Source organism: Neovison vison, chromosome 6 (genome assembly GCF_020171115.1).
Source record: "Neovison vison isolate M4711 chromosome 6, ASM_NN_V1, whole genome shotgun sequence".
NCBI lineage: Eukaryota > Metazoa > Chordata > Mammalia > Carnivora > Mustelidae > Neogale > Neogale vison.
Window position 1 is genome coordinate 58,944,044 of NC_058096.1, and position 17,809 is coordinate 58,961,852.

General features: G+C 50.7%; 1 protein-coding gene across 1 annotated transcript; it reads left to right on the forward strand.

The window, feature by feature from the left end:
* Positions 1-1,110: 1,110 nt before the first annotated feature.
* TAGLN3 (transgelin 3) lies at positions 1,111-15,738 on the forward strand. The gene is made up of 4 exons (XM_044251380.1): positions 1,111-1,394; positions 2,540-2,714; positions 13,728-13,830; positions 15,257-15,738. Exons 1-4 carry the CDS (start codon positions 1,215-1,217, stop codon positions 15,396-15,398), a joined length of 600 nt encoding a protein of 199 aa, XP_044107315.1. The 5' UTR covers positions 1,111-1,214; the 3' UTR covers positions 15,399-15,738.
* The last annotated feature ends 2,071 nt before the right edge of the window (positions 15,739-17,809 follow it).

Consider the following 17,809-nt stretch of genomic DNA (forward strand, 5'->3'; position numbering starts at 1 on the left):
TTTCTTTCAGGCCAACCCGGGTCCAAGTTGATTTGTCCTGAGGTCTTGTTTGACCCAATACTCAGTCCCCGGGGCGGGGGGGCGGGGGGTAGCATGCCAGTGGGGCCTGCCAGGTCCTTAACTACAATAGACAGATGAAATGCTCACACTCTATCAACACCTTTCACTCCTAGCACATTGACATTGAGCTCTGTTTAATTGATGAAACATGCTCCTAGTATCTTTCGGTTAAAAATAGCATTAAAAAGGTGCATTCTTTGGATAAGTCAAACTGAGACACCACAGTTTTGCACGAGGATGGAAGTTTCTGGATGGAATCTGGCTGGCAGCTTCACAAGTGAATGGTTGCGGCTCTCCGCCCCTCCCTCCCGTCCAGCCCGACAACTGTTACCTCAGGGTACAGGGAAAGTGGTTTGGCAACTCCCGACAGATGGACAGCTGACAGAATGGACCCTCCCCCAGGCCCCAGGCCCCCGCAGCTGTGTGCTGGTCGGTGTAGACAATCGGCCCCGTCTCCCCCAGAGGAAGGGAAAGAATTGTGCGGCTCTCAGCGGGAGGGAGGCGGGCGGGCTTGAGTGACACAGGAGAGGGCCGGGGCTTTTTGCACGGCTCTTAGCAACGGCCCGGGCCTGACCCTCCTCAGCCAGGAGAAAATCGAATCAGTGCCCCCTTCTTCCAGGCGCCACGCAGCAGCAGACGCTGAACGTCCAGGCGGCCTGCCTTCCTGCCTGTTAATGACCTGCTCTCTCCCATCCCAGGGTCTCTGCCTCTGCAAAGCGCTTCTGGAGAGGGGGAGTCACGACCACCACCCAGCGCCCCCCCGCCCCCCATCCCGCGGCTGCCGGGGGGGCTCGGCCTAGACTGTGAGTCCGAGCGCATCATCTCATCTCATCTCATCTCATCTCATCTCATCTCATCTCGACTCGTCCCATCGATAGGCGGGACCGACAGGGGCGTTCCGGCGCCCCTGGACCAGCAGGGGCTTTATTCTAGAGTCACCGGCGCGTGGCTGCGCTGTTCTTTCGCGTCGGTAGGTGAAACCCCAGCGGCTTCATTGGCTCCTCGATTTAAACCCCGCCCGGCTTTTCTGCCCGCTCCCACTGCCGCTGGGCCACACCGCCCAGCCCCGCACGTCCCAGCCCCGCTCGCAGGGAGCCCGGGGCCGCCGCTGCTATTGTGTGGATGCCGCGCGTGTCCTCTCTTGTCTTCCAGAGATGGCTAACCGGGGCCCGAGCTACGGCTTAAGCCGAGAGGTGCAGGAGAAGATCGAGCAGAAGTACGACGCGGACCTGGAGAACAAGCTGGTGGACTGGATCATCCTGCAGTGCGCCGAGGACATAGAGCACCCGCCCCCCGGCCGGGCCCATTTTCAGCAATGGTTAATGGACGGGACGGTAAGGCCGCAGCGGTCTGGCTTGCCGGGGCAGTGGGCTGGGATAGCCCTCCAGGGCTTTCTCTTCCAAGGCGAGGCTGCGGGAGGGGCTGCGGCTGCCAGTCTCTGTGTCTCCCGGGGTGGGCACGGGCATGCCTTTATTCCTCAGGGTTGAGGAGCTGGGCTCCCGCGCAGGTCCCCCAGCTGGCTTAGAGGATTCTGCGCCCACCGGATACAGGGCAGCTTCCTTTGGAGTTGTTGCCAAATTAGAAGCCTTTTTGCTTTTTCCAGTGGGAATAGAGATAAGGATTTCCCTTCCCTGTCTCCAGCTTTTCGGTCCCTCAGCTCTTGGAGGGTTATTTCCCCTCCCCGCCCAGGAAATGGGTTAGTTACAAAGTACAACAAAGGAAGGGGTCAGGGAGACTAAACACCTTCCCATCCTTCCCTTCTGCCTGGGAGCCCTGCTGCCTGGGGTTCCCGAATGTCTGTTGAATGCATGGGTTCTCGAGAAACTGAAGGGAATCCTTATTTGAAAACTGCTTTTCTGATCAGAGGCTCTGGTGTGTTTGGGGGCTGGGAAGTGCTGATTCCCACAAGCCCCGCTTTTCCCTGCAGGCTGTGATTTACTGTTATGTAACAGCTGCTCCCCGCTTCTGCCGGGTTGCCCAGGACTTGGGTTAGGGGTAACTAGGAGGATGGTACCTGGTTCGGTTATTTTATACATCGTTGGCACATACGGGATGAATTATTGAAGCCTGATTCTGATCTGCCTTTTGATAGAAGACATAGTATTAGATTCTATTATTTGACCTCCCCTCTCTCCCTTGAAAGTCTGCAATCACGTCTCATCACCACACATTTTTCCCTATTTGTAAACATTCTTTCCCTCCCCCAAAGGAAGGAGGGGAGGAGCCAGGAGGGAAGGGGATTCCTAGGCTGCAGGACCTGCTAGAGTCTGGAGCAGCTCAGGGAGTGAGGCCGCCTGGGTCTTTGGGATTTGGCGTGGGAACTCGGCCACCCATCCCTGAGCCAGTGCCTTCCTAGGGCGCAAGACTTGCTCCAGCCCAAACCTCTAAGCTGCGCCCTGTAGGGCCTGGATTCACTTGCGTCGGTGATGGGATACGTACAAAAGGAAACCCTGATTTTGTCTCCCCTTTCTCCTTTCAGGTCCTGTGCAAGCTGATAAACAGTCTATACCCACCAGGACAGGAGCCCATTCCCAAGATCTCTGAGTCAAAGATGGCTTTTAAGCAGATGGAGCAAATCTCCCAGTTCCTAAAAGCTGCAGAGATCTACGGCGTCAGGACCACGGACATTTTTCAGACGGTGGATCTGTGGGAAGGTAAACAGCCCTTGGGCCTTTGGGATTGTCCCCCCCCCCACTTTGTCCTTCTCTTTGTGAAACCTGCTCCCAGTGTTCTTCCCTAGGCCTGTGTGTGCCCCTGTGGCAGGGAGCATGGGGGGGTGGGGTTATCTGCTGCAGGGACCCAGGGGCACTGTTAGCCTACCCCTTTGTGATGATCTATTGAGTGCTCGCTTCGGCAGCACATATACTAAAAATTGTGATGATCTATTGAAAAGAGTCCCCTCCTCTGAGGGAACACACACCCGGAGGACATGGCAGGGACCTCAGCAAACTAGGGTGGAAACGAAGGCCTCTGCTGAGAGGAAGCTAAGATGGTTACATGGATGTCGTTTGTTCCCGTGACCCCTCCCACAACGTACTCTTGCAGAACAAATGGTAGCTCCTGGAAGAGAAGGGGGGTGGTAAGCATGCTTCTGACTCACCAGCGGCAGGGCTTCCAGACAAAGCCGCCAGGCGCAGTTGTGTCATTCAATCTGAGAAAGCAAGAGCACCCCGACCTTTTACTAAACTGTTGTCAGAGGGCTTGGGGACTCACCTTCCAGATATGTATTCCGCTCAGGAAGTGTGACACATGATTCTTTCTTTCACATTTGTGACTTGACTGAAGGAGTCTTACGAGGAATAAAAATCAAATCCCATTTCTGGACATATTTAAACAACCACCGTTATCAGGGAAAATGTTGTGACTGGAGACAGTGTCTGAGAATTTGAGACCCATGGTTATAGGGCCTCGTGTCCCCCTTGAGCCCAAATGTGTGTGCCCCTCCGTGCAACTGTCCCATGCGAAGCCAGCCAGGCTCTGGAGATACAGAGCCTCGTGCTCGCTGGCCCTAGGTGTTATCAGTGGTTCTACCCATAGGACTCCCAGTGCAGTGGTATTTCCTGTGTCTTTCACAATCCAGTTATTAGAATCCCAAGACTCCCGTCAGGTTACCTGTGTTTGCCATTATGGAGGAACTCAGATATCCGGTCCTTTGGGACTGGCGTAGGACTTTGGGAATGCTCACCTCCACATCCTCATGGATGTCACAGGTGAGGCTTGGTTTCTGCTCTTTAGATCAAAATGAGGATGATTTTCCCAGCAATAGAGAGAGTGGTGCCTGTGGACGGATTCCCATGCAGGAGGCAGGTGCAAGGCCTTTACTGTGTATTGCCAATCAGTCCTCCTAGAATTCTATGGGGTGTTGTTAATTTTCCCATTTCCTAGAAGACGATGCTGAAGCTTGCCTGTAATTACTTGTTCCACCATATGGCCAGGAACTAGCAGCAGAGCGGGGACTCAAAGCTGGTCTCTCTGGTGCTGGGAGGATAGGGCCTCAACCCGCAAGCCGTGCCATGCTCTGACCGTCTCTGTCTCCTTCACCTGCACCAGGAGCAGGTTGTTGAGTCCCAGCAGTGATTGAGGAAGACGGACATGAGGGGGTGAAGTCAGGGGTCTGTGGGACAGAAGGATGGAGCCCCCGCACTAGGCAGTTCTTGTGAATAGAAGAGTGAGCCCCCCAGGTACAGAAAGTGTGTAGGAAGAGGAAGAAAGTGGGAGGTCTGTAAGAGACGGGGACCCCAAGTGTGCTTTACTGTCTTTACGTGACTGAGGCTGTCTTACTTGCCTTTGCACGTTTATCCAAGACCACGCAGGGAAACTTTACCTCCAGGAGGGGCTGGCAGTGACGAGAAGGGTTTGAGGGAACACTGGATCCCTGATTACAGAGCAGGGGGAGGTCTACACTGCCTGCCCCAGCTATGTATGTTCATACTTCTGAAGGGAAAGGGAGGCCAAGAAGCAAGAGGGAGACAGACTGTGGCAGCCGAAGGTAGGGTAGTGGACGGGCGGCCTCCAGGCCAGGTTAATGCTGCTAGAGAACAGGAGATGAGGCAGACACTGAGGAGTCTCATCCCTGGGGGGAAAATGTGTGGGCCTCAAGAGGCAAAGAAGGGGACTCCCTCTGAGGTGTTGTGGCTGACCTGGTATGTAGGTAGGCATGGCTGACAATAGGAAAGTGGATGCTTAGGGGTGTCCAAATGGCCTTCGGCAGCCCCCTCCATGGGGCACTGAGGACTGAGGTTCAGGAAGAGTCCTAAGCATTATAGGGGATGTTCAGGATCACTGACAGAGGCTCAGGCCAGGGCTGGTTACCGTACCATTGGGCGAGGGGTGGCGAGGCAGGTGGCTCCGGGCAGAGAAGGGAGGGGCAGAGCTGCCTCGAGAAAAGCCAGGGTGAGACCCGTCGGACAGCAGAGTGGACCGAGGGATGAGACTGGGTCCTTTCTGCTTGAGCCCGCTGTGGCTCATGTTTGGGGAGGAGCAACCGGAGGGCTGGCATATGTCTGCGTGCCTACGAGGGTGTGCGTGTTTATATATACAGCTATTGAATTAGCCGTTTGCTTAGCTCCCTGCCACATTTTCCCAGCATTCTGCTGGTGGTTTTCAGTTTATTGCTATTCACCCCTGATTCCATGCCCTGTGGCTGTGGTGGCTGTGGCTGCCACCAGTCCAGCCCTCTTCGCCTGGGGACTTCTTTTCCTCCTCTGCCTCCTGCTCCCCGTCTGTTGCACTTGGCCACCCAGTGACTCCGTGGGGCTCTGATGTTGTAAATGAATAAAGCCGCAGGAGCCCAGGCTTGCCAAGTGCCTTCTCATTTGGGGTTCTGTTTTTTAGAGAGGCAGGGGCCCCGGATGGACCCATTGTCCTGAAACCCCTTTTAGAGGCACAGTCGAATGTTTGAAATGGACTTGGGAGCTACCAGAATAAAAGGTTCAGGGCTTTGAAAAGGAACCCAAGGCTGAATGGCCCAGAAAACAACCCAAGCACAGGGATATTAGAGACAAAGCTACTAAGGTTCCCCTGGGAGGAAGCTGGGGGTGAACCATCCCTTTCAGGGCTGGGAAAGAAGCGAGGGCTGAGGGCCGCTTAGAGGACGGGAGAAGTCGTTCTCTTAGATGATGGAAGGTCAATGCCTGGCAGGTTCCGGATTTGTCACGGGCACCCGGAAGGGGTGTCTCAACTGCCCATGACTCAGGAGAGCAACGTCAGTGTCTTTCCTGTGGAGGGAAAGTGAGAAGGAGAAAAGGGAGGAGCAGGAAAAGGAGGTGTGTGAGAGAGATAGAGATAGAGAGAGAATGAGAGAGAACATGTGAGAGCTAGGGAATGTGCTAGTCAGAAAGACTCAAAGGAAACTTACCCTGGAAGCTGGTAGAATACAGATTTCTGAGTCAGAAATTAGACTGCCTCATTCACATCTCAACTCCACCACCTCTCAGTGAACTGTTCCAAGCTTCGACTTTCTCAGCTGTAAAATGGGGTAATAGTGTCCATTTCACAGGGTTGACATGAGTTTGGAATGGGGTGATGCATTACAAATTACTTAGCGTAGTGGCTGGTGATCGTTGAACATAATGTATGGTGGCAGTGTGAAAACGACTGTTGTCAGGGTGCCTGGGTGGCTCAGTGGGTTAAAGCCTCTGCCTTCAGCTCAGGTCATGATCCCGGGGTCCTGGGATCGAGCCCCGCATCAGGCTCTCTGCTTAGTGGGGAGCCTGCTTCCCTCTCTCTGCCTGCCTCTCTGCCTACTGGTGATCTCTCTGTCAAATTAAAAAAAAAAAAAATCTTTAAAAAAAAAAGAAAGAAAATACTGTTGTCATTGGCCTGTTCTTTTGTAGGAGAAATGGACAATGAGGGCGGGAGGAGCAAGGCTAGAAAGGGGCATGTTCTGTCTTGGAACAGATGGTTCGGGAATGGTTTCAGGCAGAAGCTGGTGGGGTTGCCTGGATGACATTTTCTCTCTGTCATCGGTGGTGTCTTCACTGCATCGGCCATTCTCCATCACGGAGGAGCTGGCTTTGCACGTCTCCTTTTTGTCTTTTTTCCATCTCATGGTCATTATTACCCTCCTGATGTCTTTCCATGCAGTATGTGGCTTTGCCAATTCCAGACCCCAGAGATCTTTTTTTTTTTTTTTTAAAGATTTTATTTATTTTTCTGACAGACAGAGATCACAAGTAGGCAGAGAGGCAGGCAGAGAGAGAGAGGAAAGCAGGCTCCTTGCTGAGCAGAGAGCCCAATGCGGGGCTCAGTCCCAGGACCCTGGGATCATGACCTGAGCCGAAGGCAGAGGCTTTAACCCACTGAGCCACCCAGGTGCTCCAAGACCCCAGAGATCTTGGTGGAAAGAACATGAGTTTGGAGTCAGGCAGATGGTTGAAACTACTTCTACATCCCAGGTTTGTCAACTTGTTCAAGTGCTTAGCTTCTGAGAGTCTCAGTTTCCTTCTCTGTAAGTAGGTCTAGTGTCTTCTTGTAAGGACTAACTGTGTAAAATGCCTAGCACAATGCCTGGCTAATAGACACCCAATACATGTTGGCTTCCTTCCCCTATTAAAAGCCCACCAGCAACTAACCTTTCGGTTTCTTGGCATCACCACACGGCGAGCAAGCCTTAGGCAGGGAGAATTCTAGGATGCCGGAGCAGGCAAGACTCAAAGATCTGATGACTTTTCTCAGCCGTCCTACTGACAAGGGTCCTGGACGTGTGGTTCTGCCCTGGCTCCCTGTTCCCCTTCCATGCTAACAAGGAGTTAGGGAGGAGTGTGGTGTATATTGGGGGTAGGACTGCCTGGAATGTCTACGTATAGTCCCCGGGGAGGTGCTGCTATGTGTGTCATTCCTTCACAGCAAGAGCTATGAGATTTCACCCAACTTGAGAGACATTTTGGGATCTTGTGAGGTACCTGTAGTGACCCGAGTCATCCCACATGCCTGTTGCGAGCAGCTTCCTTTTCCGTCGGAACAGCCGCCAGCGCCGCTCCCACAAGCGCTGCTCGTGATCCTGTTTGGCAGGGTTTTCCTTCAGCAGTGGTTCCCAGCCTCCAGGGCCCATCAGAATCACCTCGCAGGCTTAGGAAAACACAGCCCCAGAATTTCTGAGGTATTAAATCTGGGGTAAGACCTAGGAATTTGGAAAAAAAAAATAAAAATAAAAAAGACCTAGGAATTTGGATTTCATACCAATTCATAGGTGATGCTATTTCTGCTGGCCTGGGAACCCCACTTTGAGAACCACCGCCTGACAGAGTGTCCCCAGGAAGGCAAGCAACAAAAATTTATAAAACTCACAGAGCAGGCCCATTCGTTCTCTGACATTTCTCCTTTGACCTCTACCTTGAGTAGAGAACTGGGGTCATGCCTAAGTTATTACTCAGGGAAATAAAATGGTTCCAGAAAGATGAAAAAGGTCAGTATTCCAGGAATAACAAAATTAAAAAAAAAAAAAAGAAAGAAAAAAAAATGGAAGTAGCTCTGAAGCAAAGAGTTTGGACTATAAACTGTAAAAAAACTTTCAGTATTGGGGCGCCTGGGTGGCTCAGTGGGTTAAGCTGCTGCCTTCAGCTCAGGTCATGATCTCAGGGTCCTGGGATCGAGTCCCGCATCGGGCTCTCTGCTCAGCAGGGAGCCTGCTTCCTCCTCTCTCTCTCTGCCTGCCTCTCTGCCTACTTGTGATCTCTCTCTGTCAAATAAATAAATAAAATCTTAAAAAAAAAAAAAAAAACAAAAACCTTTCAGTATTGAAAGTAGAATGTCCAGTCTGATTTCACCCTCCCAAATGACCTTTGTCTGGTCTTTTTTATTTCTCTTTCACCCTTCCAATTATTTTTTTTCCCAAAGACATACATAAGATATCATGAAAGTAATAAACAAAATTCAAGAGAGAAAAAATCTTTGTTTAAGTATCCCTGGTGATGGGATGCCTGGGTGGTTCAGTTAAGCATCCAACTCTTTTTTTTTTTTAAGATTTTATTTATTTATTTGACAGACAAAGATCACAAATCGGCAGAGAGGCAGGCAGAGAGAGAGAGGGGGAAGCAGGCTTGAGCCCGATGTGGGACTTGATCCTAGGACCCTGAGATCATGACCTGAGCCGAAGGCAGAGGGTTTAACCACTGAGCTACCCAGGTGCCCCAGCATCCAACTCTTGATCTCAGCTCAGGTCTTTATCTCAGGGTCTCGAGTTCAAGCCCCACACTGGGTTAAAAAAAAAAAAAAATCCCAGTTGGGGGTGGGCAGGGACCGGACAATATAGCACCCTTGGCCCTGGCCCTCAGAGGTTATCATTTCATAGTCAGGAGGGCAAGACCACACCTGGGGAAACACAGGAGAAAGGGCACACCCAGATGGGGACACTCTCTGAGGAAAGGCTGGCCAGCTGAGTTGAGGGAGGCTACTGTGCCGCACCGCTGTCTCATTTTCCACAGTTCCAACTCTCATATCAGCCCCTTCCATAAGAGGAGGCTAGAAGAGTCCTCGTTGCCCCATCAAAACACTGAGCTGTTCGTGGACCTGGTGCCTCCTACTCCCTGTGTCACTTCCCCTTTTAATGAATGACCAGTGGTCTCATTTTTAGGTCACCACCAAGGACTCAGCATCTAGAAAATCCACAGCACTTTCAAGACTGTTCTTTTTTTTCTTGGAATAAAAGCCTTTAGCAGTGGTTTTCAAGTTGTCTTGCCAAATATCTTTGGTAGCTCTCAGGGAGCAAAGAGATTGCATGGTGCCAGGATTCTGAGCTGGCTCCCGACTTCGATCAGAACCCTTCTAATTATTGACTTTACCATTTGATTTTGTGGAAGATAGCTCTGAAGGGAGGAGTTATTGCTTAAGGAATGTTATGTAGTAACTTACCATGGGCCAGATATGACGATGTTTTTAAAAAACCAGAAAACTAGGGCGCCTGGGTGGCTTAGTGGGTTAAGCCTCTGCCTTCAAGCTCAGGTCATGATCTCAGGGTCCTGGGATCGAGTCCGGCGTTAGGCTCTCTGCTCAGCAGGGAGCCTACTTCTCCTCTCACTCTGCCTGTCTCTCTGCCTACTTGTGATCTCTCTCTCCCTCTCTCTGTCAAATAAATAAAAAATAATATCTTTAAAAAAAAAAAAAACGGAAAACCAAAGTGCCAGGGCAGGGGTGCCTATCCATCTGGCTGTATCAGAATCATCCCAGGAGATCGCTCTAGAATCTGAACTGTTAAGAACAGTCTAGTTTGAGAGTCATCATGTTTCTCAAACTTACCCGATGGTATACAATGCCTAGGGAGATGATTAAGAATATGAAATTCCAGAGCTTCCACCCCACGCCTGCCGAATTTCCCATCTCTCAGGGGAGTGATGTCAAAATTCATATTTTTGAGGAGATCTCCCCCACAGCATCTCATAAGTAGTCCAAGAGGCTTGGAAAAACTCCTGAAGTATCATGTTCTAGGCAGGTGGTGACAAGATTCACAGATGCTCCTTGACCTTGTTGTTCCTCTAGACATTGAGTATGTGACCCCAAGTTACAGAAAGTCTTTGCAAATGGCCCCCTCTCTCCAGCAGCATGGGATCTGGAATTCTGAACTGATAAGAGGCAGGAGGCTAGAAAAAGACCCTCGGGCCATTCCACCAATTCGAGAATGCTGGAGCTCCTCATAAGGAACATCTGTTAGAAAGCCAACCAGACACGTCAGGAAAGCCAGCTAGACAAGGTAGAGAGGCAAATTTCTGTTCATAGTGTTACTTAGAATCTTGGCAATGAGGAACTTGACTAGCACGCTGATGGGGGACTCTACCCCTGCCAACTCTTCCTCTTGCTATAACCTTATTTGAGTTGAGACCTGGAGAAATTGTTCCAGACAAAAACACTGAAAGACTTTACCAAGGGTCGGTACCCTTGCGCTAATGGGGACCAAGAACTGTGACCCAGTTTTGTCCCCCTGTGCATTCCCTCTAGCCTTGGCACTGAAGCAGCCACTGCCACCCCTTCAGATCATCTCTGATCACCGAGGAACGTGGCACCCCAACCAGCCTGTGATGGGGACCCATGGGAGATGGTGGCCTGGTGGACTGTTTGCGGACTTTGCATTCTGATACCTGAGCCAGAGTCAGGCTCTGGTTTACTTGCTGAGTGACTGGGCATGTTCACTAACCTCCCTGAATTAGGTTTCCCATCCCTACACCGGAGGCAATAATATCAATTCCATTGGGTTGATGTCATGTATAATAAAGTGTCTAGCCTTGAATTTATAGCAAATCTCTCTCTTTGGGAACTTTCTTGAGAAAAACTTCTCCAGTGCACCTGGGTGGCTCAGTGGGTTAAAGCCTCTGCCTTTGGCTCAGGTCATGATCTCAGGGTCCTGGGATTGAGCCCCACATCGGACTCTCTGTTCAGTGGGGAGCCTGCTTCCCCCTCTCCTTCTCTGCCTGCCTCTCTGCCTACTTGTGATCTCTGTCTGTCAAACTAAAAAAAAAAAAGGAAAACTTCTCCAACGTGTCCCTGTCAAATGCGGAACTCCTTCTCTAGCTTCTTCTGCCTCCATTTATGTCGTTGCTCCCTCTTCCACTCTCCAGGGTGAGGGTGGGTGGGTTACTGGATGTCTTACCGTTGCCCCCAACATTTTTCCCTCTTTCCTGCCTGGGTCCATGCGGTATGCACACCAGCTAGTGACTCGGGAAGGGGGCTGGGTGTGTGGACTAACACAGCTCACTGCTGTGCCCGTGGCCGCGGGGTCGTATCTGTGGCTGACTTGCTAGGTGTCAGGCTGCACAGTGCCCCAGCTCCAGGGCTCAGCAGACCTGCTCTTTCCATCCAGCAGGAACAGACATCCTATGTGCTCCTTGTACAGAGCCGAGCTAAGTGATTCAGGAACTAACCTTCCTGAATCTCCCTGTGTTTAATCATTGTTCTAGGCTCGCTTCACTGGCTCGCTATTTAAAAAGCAGACCCTCTCCCTATCTCTTTTCAGAGTGATGCTTCAGAATATTATCGCTACAGCTCTAGTCAAAAAAAAAAAAAAAAAAAGGATCGCATTACACAGTGATGACTAGAGAAAAGCTTTTTATCTGTGGAGAGAAGTCACTCTCATAACCACCTCCGGGCTTGCTCTCGTGTCTCACTATTCCCCGTGCCCTCCTCCGCCCATCTGCTGCCACACACTCTGACCTCACCTCCCCCACCCCTACCCCCATCCCGAGCCGCTCCTTGCACCCGGGGGCTCTCCTCTGACAGCTCTGTCTCCGGCAGCTGTCTGCCAACCGCCCCGGCCTCAGAATCCCGGAAATCACCCTGCGGTTAAGGTTAATGGGGTGGAGACGAAAAGTGAGGGAAGGAGGATCTGCTGTCTCTCTCTCCTCATGGAATAGATGGACATCCTGAATGGAGCCTCCTCTGTGGGCCTTAATGGTTTGTTTCATGAGAGTTTTACTCCGGTCTTGCTCTCCGTCTGCCTCTCCCCTGTAATTCTGTATTCCCTGGTGAACGAGCTGCAGCAGCCCGGCTGGGAAGACCACAGATGGTTCACTCAGTGCAAAGTGGGCCTTTTTTTTTTTTTTTAAAGATTTATTTATTTGAGAGTGAGAGGGAGTGAGTGCATGAATGGAGGAGGGAGCAGAGGGAGTGGATCTCAAGCAGACTCCCCCCTAAGCATGGAGCCTGAGATCTCGACCTGAGCCAAGACTGAACATCAAAGGCTTCACAAACTGAGCCCCCCCAGGGGCTCCCAAGGAGGGCCTTCTAGTATTTCGTTATTTCTTTTCTTTTAAAGATTTTATTTATTTGGGGTGCCTGGGTGGCTCAGTGGGTTAAGCCTCTGCCTTCAGCTCAGGTCATGATCTCAGGGTCCCGGAATCGAGTCCCACATCTCTGCTTAGCAGAGAGCCTACTTCCTCCCCCCCTCTCTGTCTGCCTCTCTGCCTGCTTGTGATCTCTCTCTCTCCGTGTCAAATTTTAAAAAAGGGATTTTATTTATTTGACAGAGGGAGAGAGAGAGATCACAAGTAGGCAGAAAGGCAGACAGAGAGGGGAAGCAGGCTCCCTGCTGAGCAGGGAGCCTGCTGCGGGGATCAATCCCAGGACCCTGAGATCATGACCTGAGCCGAAGGCAGAGGCTTAATCCAATGAGCCACCCAGATGCTCCGACACTTGCCATTAACTTTCATAGCTTGACCCGCCCCCCTACCTGCCCTGCTGAACGCTGCTCTCCTTTCTAACTAACCCTGTGCCTTGAGCTTTGCTCTCCACACTCCACAGATCTGGTTCTCAGTCGGCGCTGACTGCACGGTAGCATCTTTCCCAGTCCAGGGCCTGGCAGTCAGCTGGAAGGGAGGAAAGGTGGAAAGACGGGAGGAACAGGCTGACTTATAGGGCCAGTGGCCTTCTCTGTGGGTTCAGGGCCACTGGGCTCCTCAGGTAACCGTATTCCTTCTCCCACTGTGTGAAGGGGGACAACACACCCACATCTCTCTCTCTCTCACACACACACATACACACACACACACACATGCCCCACAAGCCAGCTATGTATCATCTCCATTGAGCTCCTTCCAGGCTGCACAAAGTAAAGGGCCTCTCGGTTGTGTCACATCGAGTGCTTTCTGTGTTGCTTGGCTTTCCTTCGTGTGCGCGTCTCAAGCCCGAGCCAAGTGAGTACTCCATGGGAGGCACGTGGGTGACTTTAGACCCGGTTAACCCAGAGAAGGTGAAAGAGAGGAGCCACGTGGGGTTTGGCGCATTTAAGTCATCCAAAACAACTTCTTTCTAGTTTCCTCCCCGCACCCCCTTTCAGTCCTGAGGAAAATCCTCTTCTTTGGACCAGCTCGCAAGCCTAGCCACAGGCTTTTCCCTTGCCACAGCCTCTAGAACCCACAGAGGCGAGGGCCTCTGCCTAGGGCAGGGACCTCCCTGTACCGGAACAGAGAGGAGTTTGGAATGTTTTACTCATATGGCAACTGTGAAAGGATGAGAAACTGGGCAAGTCACACAGAGAGCAGGAAGGTGATTTTTTTGATCCCTCCTGGGATGTTCTGCTACAGTTATCTTCAGGGCTTGGAGAAGTGTTTGCTATCCCCCTCCCTGGGATGGGATCGCCTACAGCCTCCTATCAGAACTTCCTTTCCAGAGGTCCAGCCCCATCCTTCCAGATTCCTCAGCCCTGACACAGGCTTGGCCTTCATTTCTCTGTTGGCTTGCAGGGAAGGACATGGCAGCCGTGCAGAGGACCCTGATGGCTCTCGGCAGCGTCGCGGTCACCAAGGATGATGGCTGTTATCGGGGAGAGCCATCCTGGTTTCACAGGTGAGTATCACTTCCTGCCTCTTTGTACCCCACTGACCCCCAGCAGAGGAAGATCCTACCAGAGAGAGCATCTGAAGCCTCAGAGATTGTTATGACATAAAGTCCTTAGGGGCAGGCACTCCTGGTCCCCCAGCTGATTCCTGAGAGTGAGGAAAGACCTATGCTGCCATGAGGCCAACAGCCCACCCAGGGCAGACTTAGTTGAGTGTTTCCTGCTAGATACTGGGACCCTTGGGCTTGGGCCATGCTCTTTCTCAAGAGGCCGAGTAGGACTGGCTGGCTTTTCTCAGAGAGGGCTTGAGCTCTGAACTTGGTTTTATTATGATCTAAGAAGCCCCAAGTCAACTCATTTATCTATTTATCTATTATTTATCATTTATTCTTGCTCTCAATGAAGGGAGAATGTGTCCTGGTTTGTGCCTGTTGTCCCAGTGAGCTTATTGATAATGGTCACTTTCACTTTCAAGGGTGGCCTGGTCTGGATAACGTCTTATGTGGCTATGTCAGTAAAGGATTTATTTTGCAGCTGTTGCTATTTTCAGGGGTGGGGGGAAGCAAGCGAACATAACGCAACCTACTGAGCTACTCAACCCAGTAGCTCAGTGCGTGATGAGGACAAAAGAGCACTTTGTAGAAGATAACTGACCCTTCTTTTCCCTACTCCCTCCTTCTTCTTCTAGACAGTTATAAAAAAGTAAAAGTTTAAATGAATCTGGTCAAAAACCTCCTAGATACTGGCCAGTGGAATCTCTGGTTTTAGTCCCCACTTTGTTAGTGACATACCATGGTTTGTATGACCCACAAAACCAAAATTACCTACTATCTGGCTCTTTACTGAAGCTTGCTGACCTCTGGTGAAGAGTACGAAGCATTTCCTCCTTGACTCCTAGATCCTGTGGCTCTAAAACGGGAGCATGAATACTTGGACCGACACAGGGAAAGGTGGATTGGGATTAATGACCTGCTTTGTAAGAAGGGCTGTTGGTAATTTGCACAAGGGCTTGAGGTAACTGTGAGAGAGTGGGTGACAGGAAAGTTATCTGAGAGTGAAGTCTTCAAAGAGGTACCCCTAATTCTTTCATGCACATTCTAAAAGATCATCTGGGTTCTAAGGAATAGAGAGCTCATGTATCATGCAGCATACTTGGAGTAGGCACGTAGCTCATGATAGGACCACGGCCAGGGTAGGAACACAGCCCAGGGTAGGACTATAGCCCAGGGCAGGACCATAGCCCGGGGTAGGAGCATAGTTGCTATCAGTACTGTAGTCAGTACAAGGCTTACTATTCTATTTGGTGATCTTGTGTTCTAGCCAGTGACAGACAGACCCCCCGCCACCCCAAACCCGGGCCATTGTAACTGCATATCCTGGAAAGGGTTTGAAGACTGTCAGAATGACCTGATTCCCCTCACTTCCTCTGCCCAGGAAAGCTCAGCAGAATCGGAGAGGATTTTCAGAGGAGCAGCTTCGCCAGGGACAGAACGTAATTGGCCTGCAGATGGGCAGCAACAAGGGAGCCTCCCAGGCAGGCATGACCGGCTACGGGATGCCCAGGCAGATCATGTAAGATGCCGCCTCCAGCCTCCCAGGAGAGAGGACGAATGTTCCACACCACAGTCTCTGTGATAAAGAAATAGTTAGTCACCTTCTGACCTTCTCCTCTTTCTCGAAGCCTCCTGTTCTGGTTTTTGCAAGTGCCGCATTTCAGCTGCAAACCCGCGTTGCCCACTGCTGCCACCTTGCGTTCATGTAGAACTATGCAAAGACTCCGCCTCCTCTTCCTGAGCTCCTCCTTGGCCCCAAAGTCGCCTTTTGTCTGATTATTTATTTATTTATTTGCCAAAAAATGCCTCCTCCTCAACTTACTAGAACACACCTAATAAACAAATTAGTCTTGTGGCTTCAAACGTAAACTTTGTTCTTCGGGGCAGCGTCTCGGCAGGCGGGGCTGGCTTTCATTCGCTCACGGGGCCCGCAGGATGGGATGGAGTCGAAGCCGTTAGGTGGGAGCTTTGAGGAAGCCCTAAGAAGGTTGTGTTTTTATCTTGGCAATGGCAGTAGACGTCTAGGGCGTTTAGGGATAGTGTTCCCCACTCTGTCAGTCTACAGCCATGAGTCCAAGAACAAGCTCTTTGATCCCCTGGGTCAAATTTCCTATCTTGTGCTTAAGATGCTAGAATCTGAGCAGCGGGTGGGGGAGGGGCTGAGGGAGGGGAGTAGGGGGATGGGAAGTTTGCGAGGGGAGGGGGGGACACGGGAATGAGCGAACCCAAACCCCAATTTTTTAAGGGGCTCGCATATGGATGCCCACGAAGTATTTGCTGGATGGGTGGTTTTATCAAATGGATGGGTGATTGTTGAAGGAAAGAGCAGTTGTCACTTCCCAACCAATAATCTTCCCGCAGCAGCGAGACCGTGGCTCTGATGCCCACACTGATACAGTGTCTTCAGAAGCCAGGAGTTAGAGGCCTGTGTTGATTGTTCCCTTACACTCATTTAGAGGATCTAAATCCCCAAAACTGTTGGATATTGCCTAAGGCTGAGCTTTAGCTAAGATGTGATAGGTTCTACAGATTCTGTCAGCCATATAAAAATTAAGAAGGCTAATAAGCCTTGGGACCATCCAACTTAATCTTATTCTTTCTTACCAGCAGAAGCAAGAAAAGAAGTCATGCATTTAGTAAGAAAAGAAATAAGGTGTCATACCCATATAATGCATTGTTAATCAACAAGGAAAGACAAAAACAAACGAAGCTGTAGATATTGTCACCCTCTAATGGTTTGGGGTGTGGCTTTCAAACTGTGTTCTCTGCAGTTCTAGGCTTCCATAGAGATTGCTATGGGATCCCCATGAGGAGGCAGCTACATCTTATCTATTTTATATATTAGGATTCAGCATAAGATTTTTAAAGACTTTAAATATTATCAAAACAAAAAAAAAACAAGAATCAGTAAAGGAAATGAGCCTGAGTCTCCTAAAGGGGCTAATGTGTCCTGTAGGAGCCCTGTTGACTCTAATAGCCACTGGTGAGTTTTCTGTTTCTGGAAAGACATCACATGAACATGGCAACTGAACACTTACCTCGAAGTCGCCACAAAAGCAAGAGAGGAAGGTTGATGAAAACCAAAAAACTGAAATAAAACTGGGAGGGAATTCCTGGAGAGAGATGGAAGGTGGTCAGATCCCTGTCTGGGATTGAGAGTGGGAGCGTGGGACATAGGTTTACAAGGGGGCTGCCAGGCTTTGCCTGTTCGGTTCCCCATACCACCCTGGTCTACCGCCGCTGTGCCAGAGACACGTAGAGGCAGGAAAACAACAGAAATCAGCTCAGAGCCGGAACGAAGTAGCCTACCAAATCTTGGGCAGTGAGTGAGGAGCCCGGGGTAACACTGACTGGACTTTCAGGCATTTCCTCCTCTCCGCGTGAGCGCCCCAGCGGCCTCAGGCTCCCACCTCTGAGTCTCTTTGCATGATGACAGCCTGGAGTTGAGGCTGTTGACAAAAATTGAGGCCTAGGGGGAGGAGGTGGACTGGAGGGGTAGGAGTTAACAGAGCCCAGTTTGTAATTCCAAAGACCACCTGCCTCAACACAGTATTTCCAGCTCCTGAGAGTCCCTGGAAGCAATCCAAACTGGGGCCTGAGGCCTGAGGCATTTTCCCCCTTTCCTAACTTTGTGTTTGTAATCAAGGTAGCAATGTACTTAAGGGCAATGTGAGCTCACAGGCAGCATCCGGAAGACTCCTGAGGAACCAAAGTACCAGCTGCCATCAAAAGACACACCTGATCACTGTTACCCCAAGAAGCAGAATCCATGGACCAGACAGAAGAATCATTTAAAAGTAGTCTAATAAGTATACTAAAAATGATAAGCGAAAATATTGGAAACATGAAGCAATATCCCATCATGAAGAAAAATCAACTGGGGATATAGAACAGAAAAAAATAAATGAAATAGTGGGGCGCCTGGGTGGCTCCA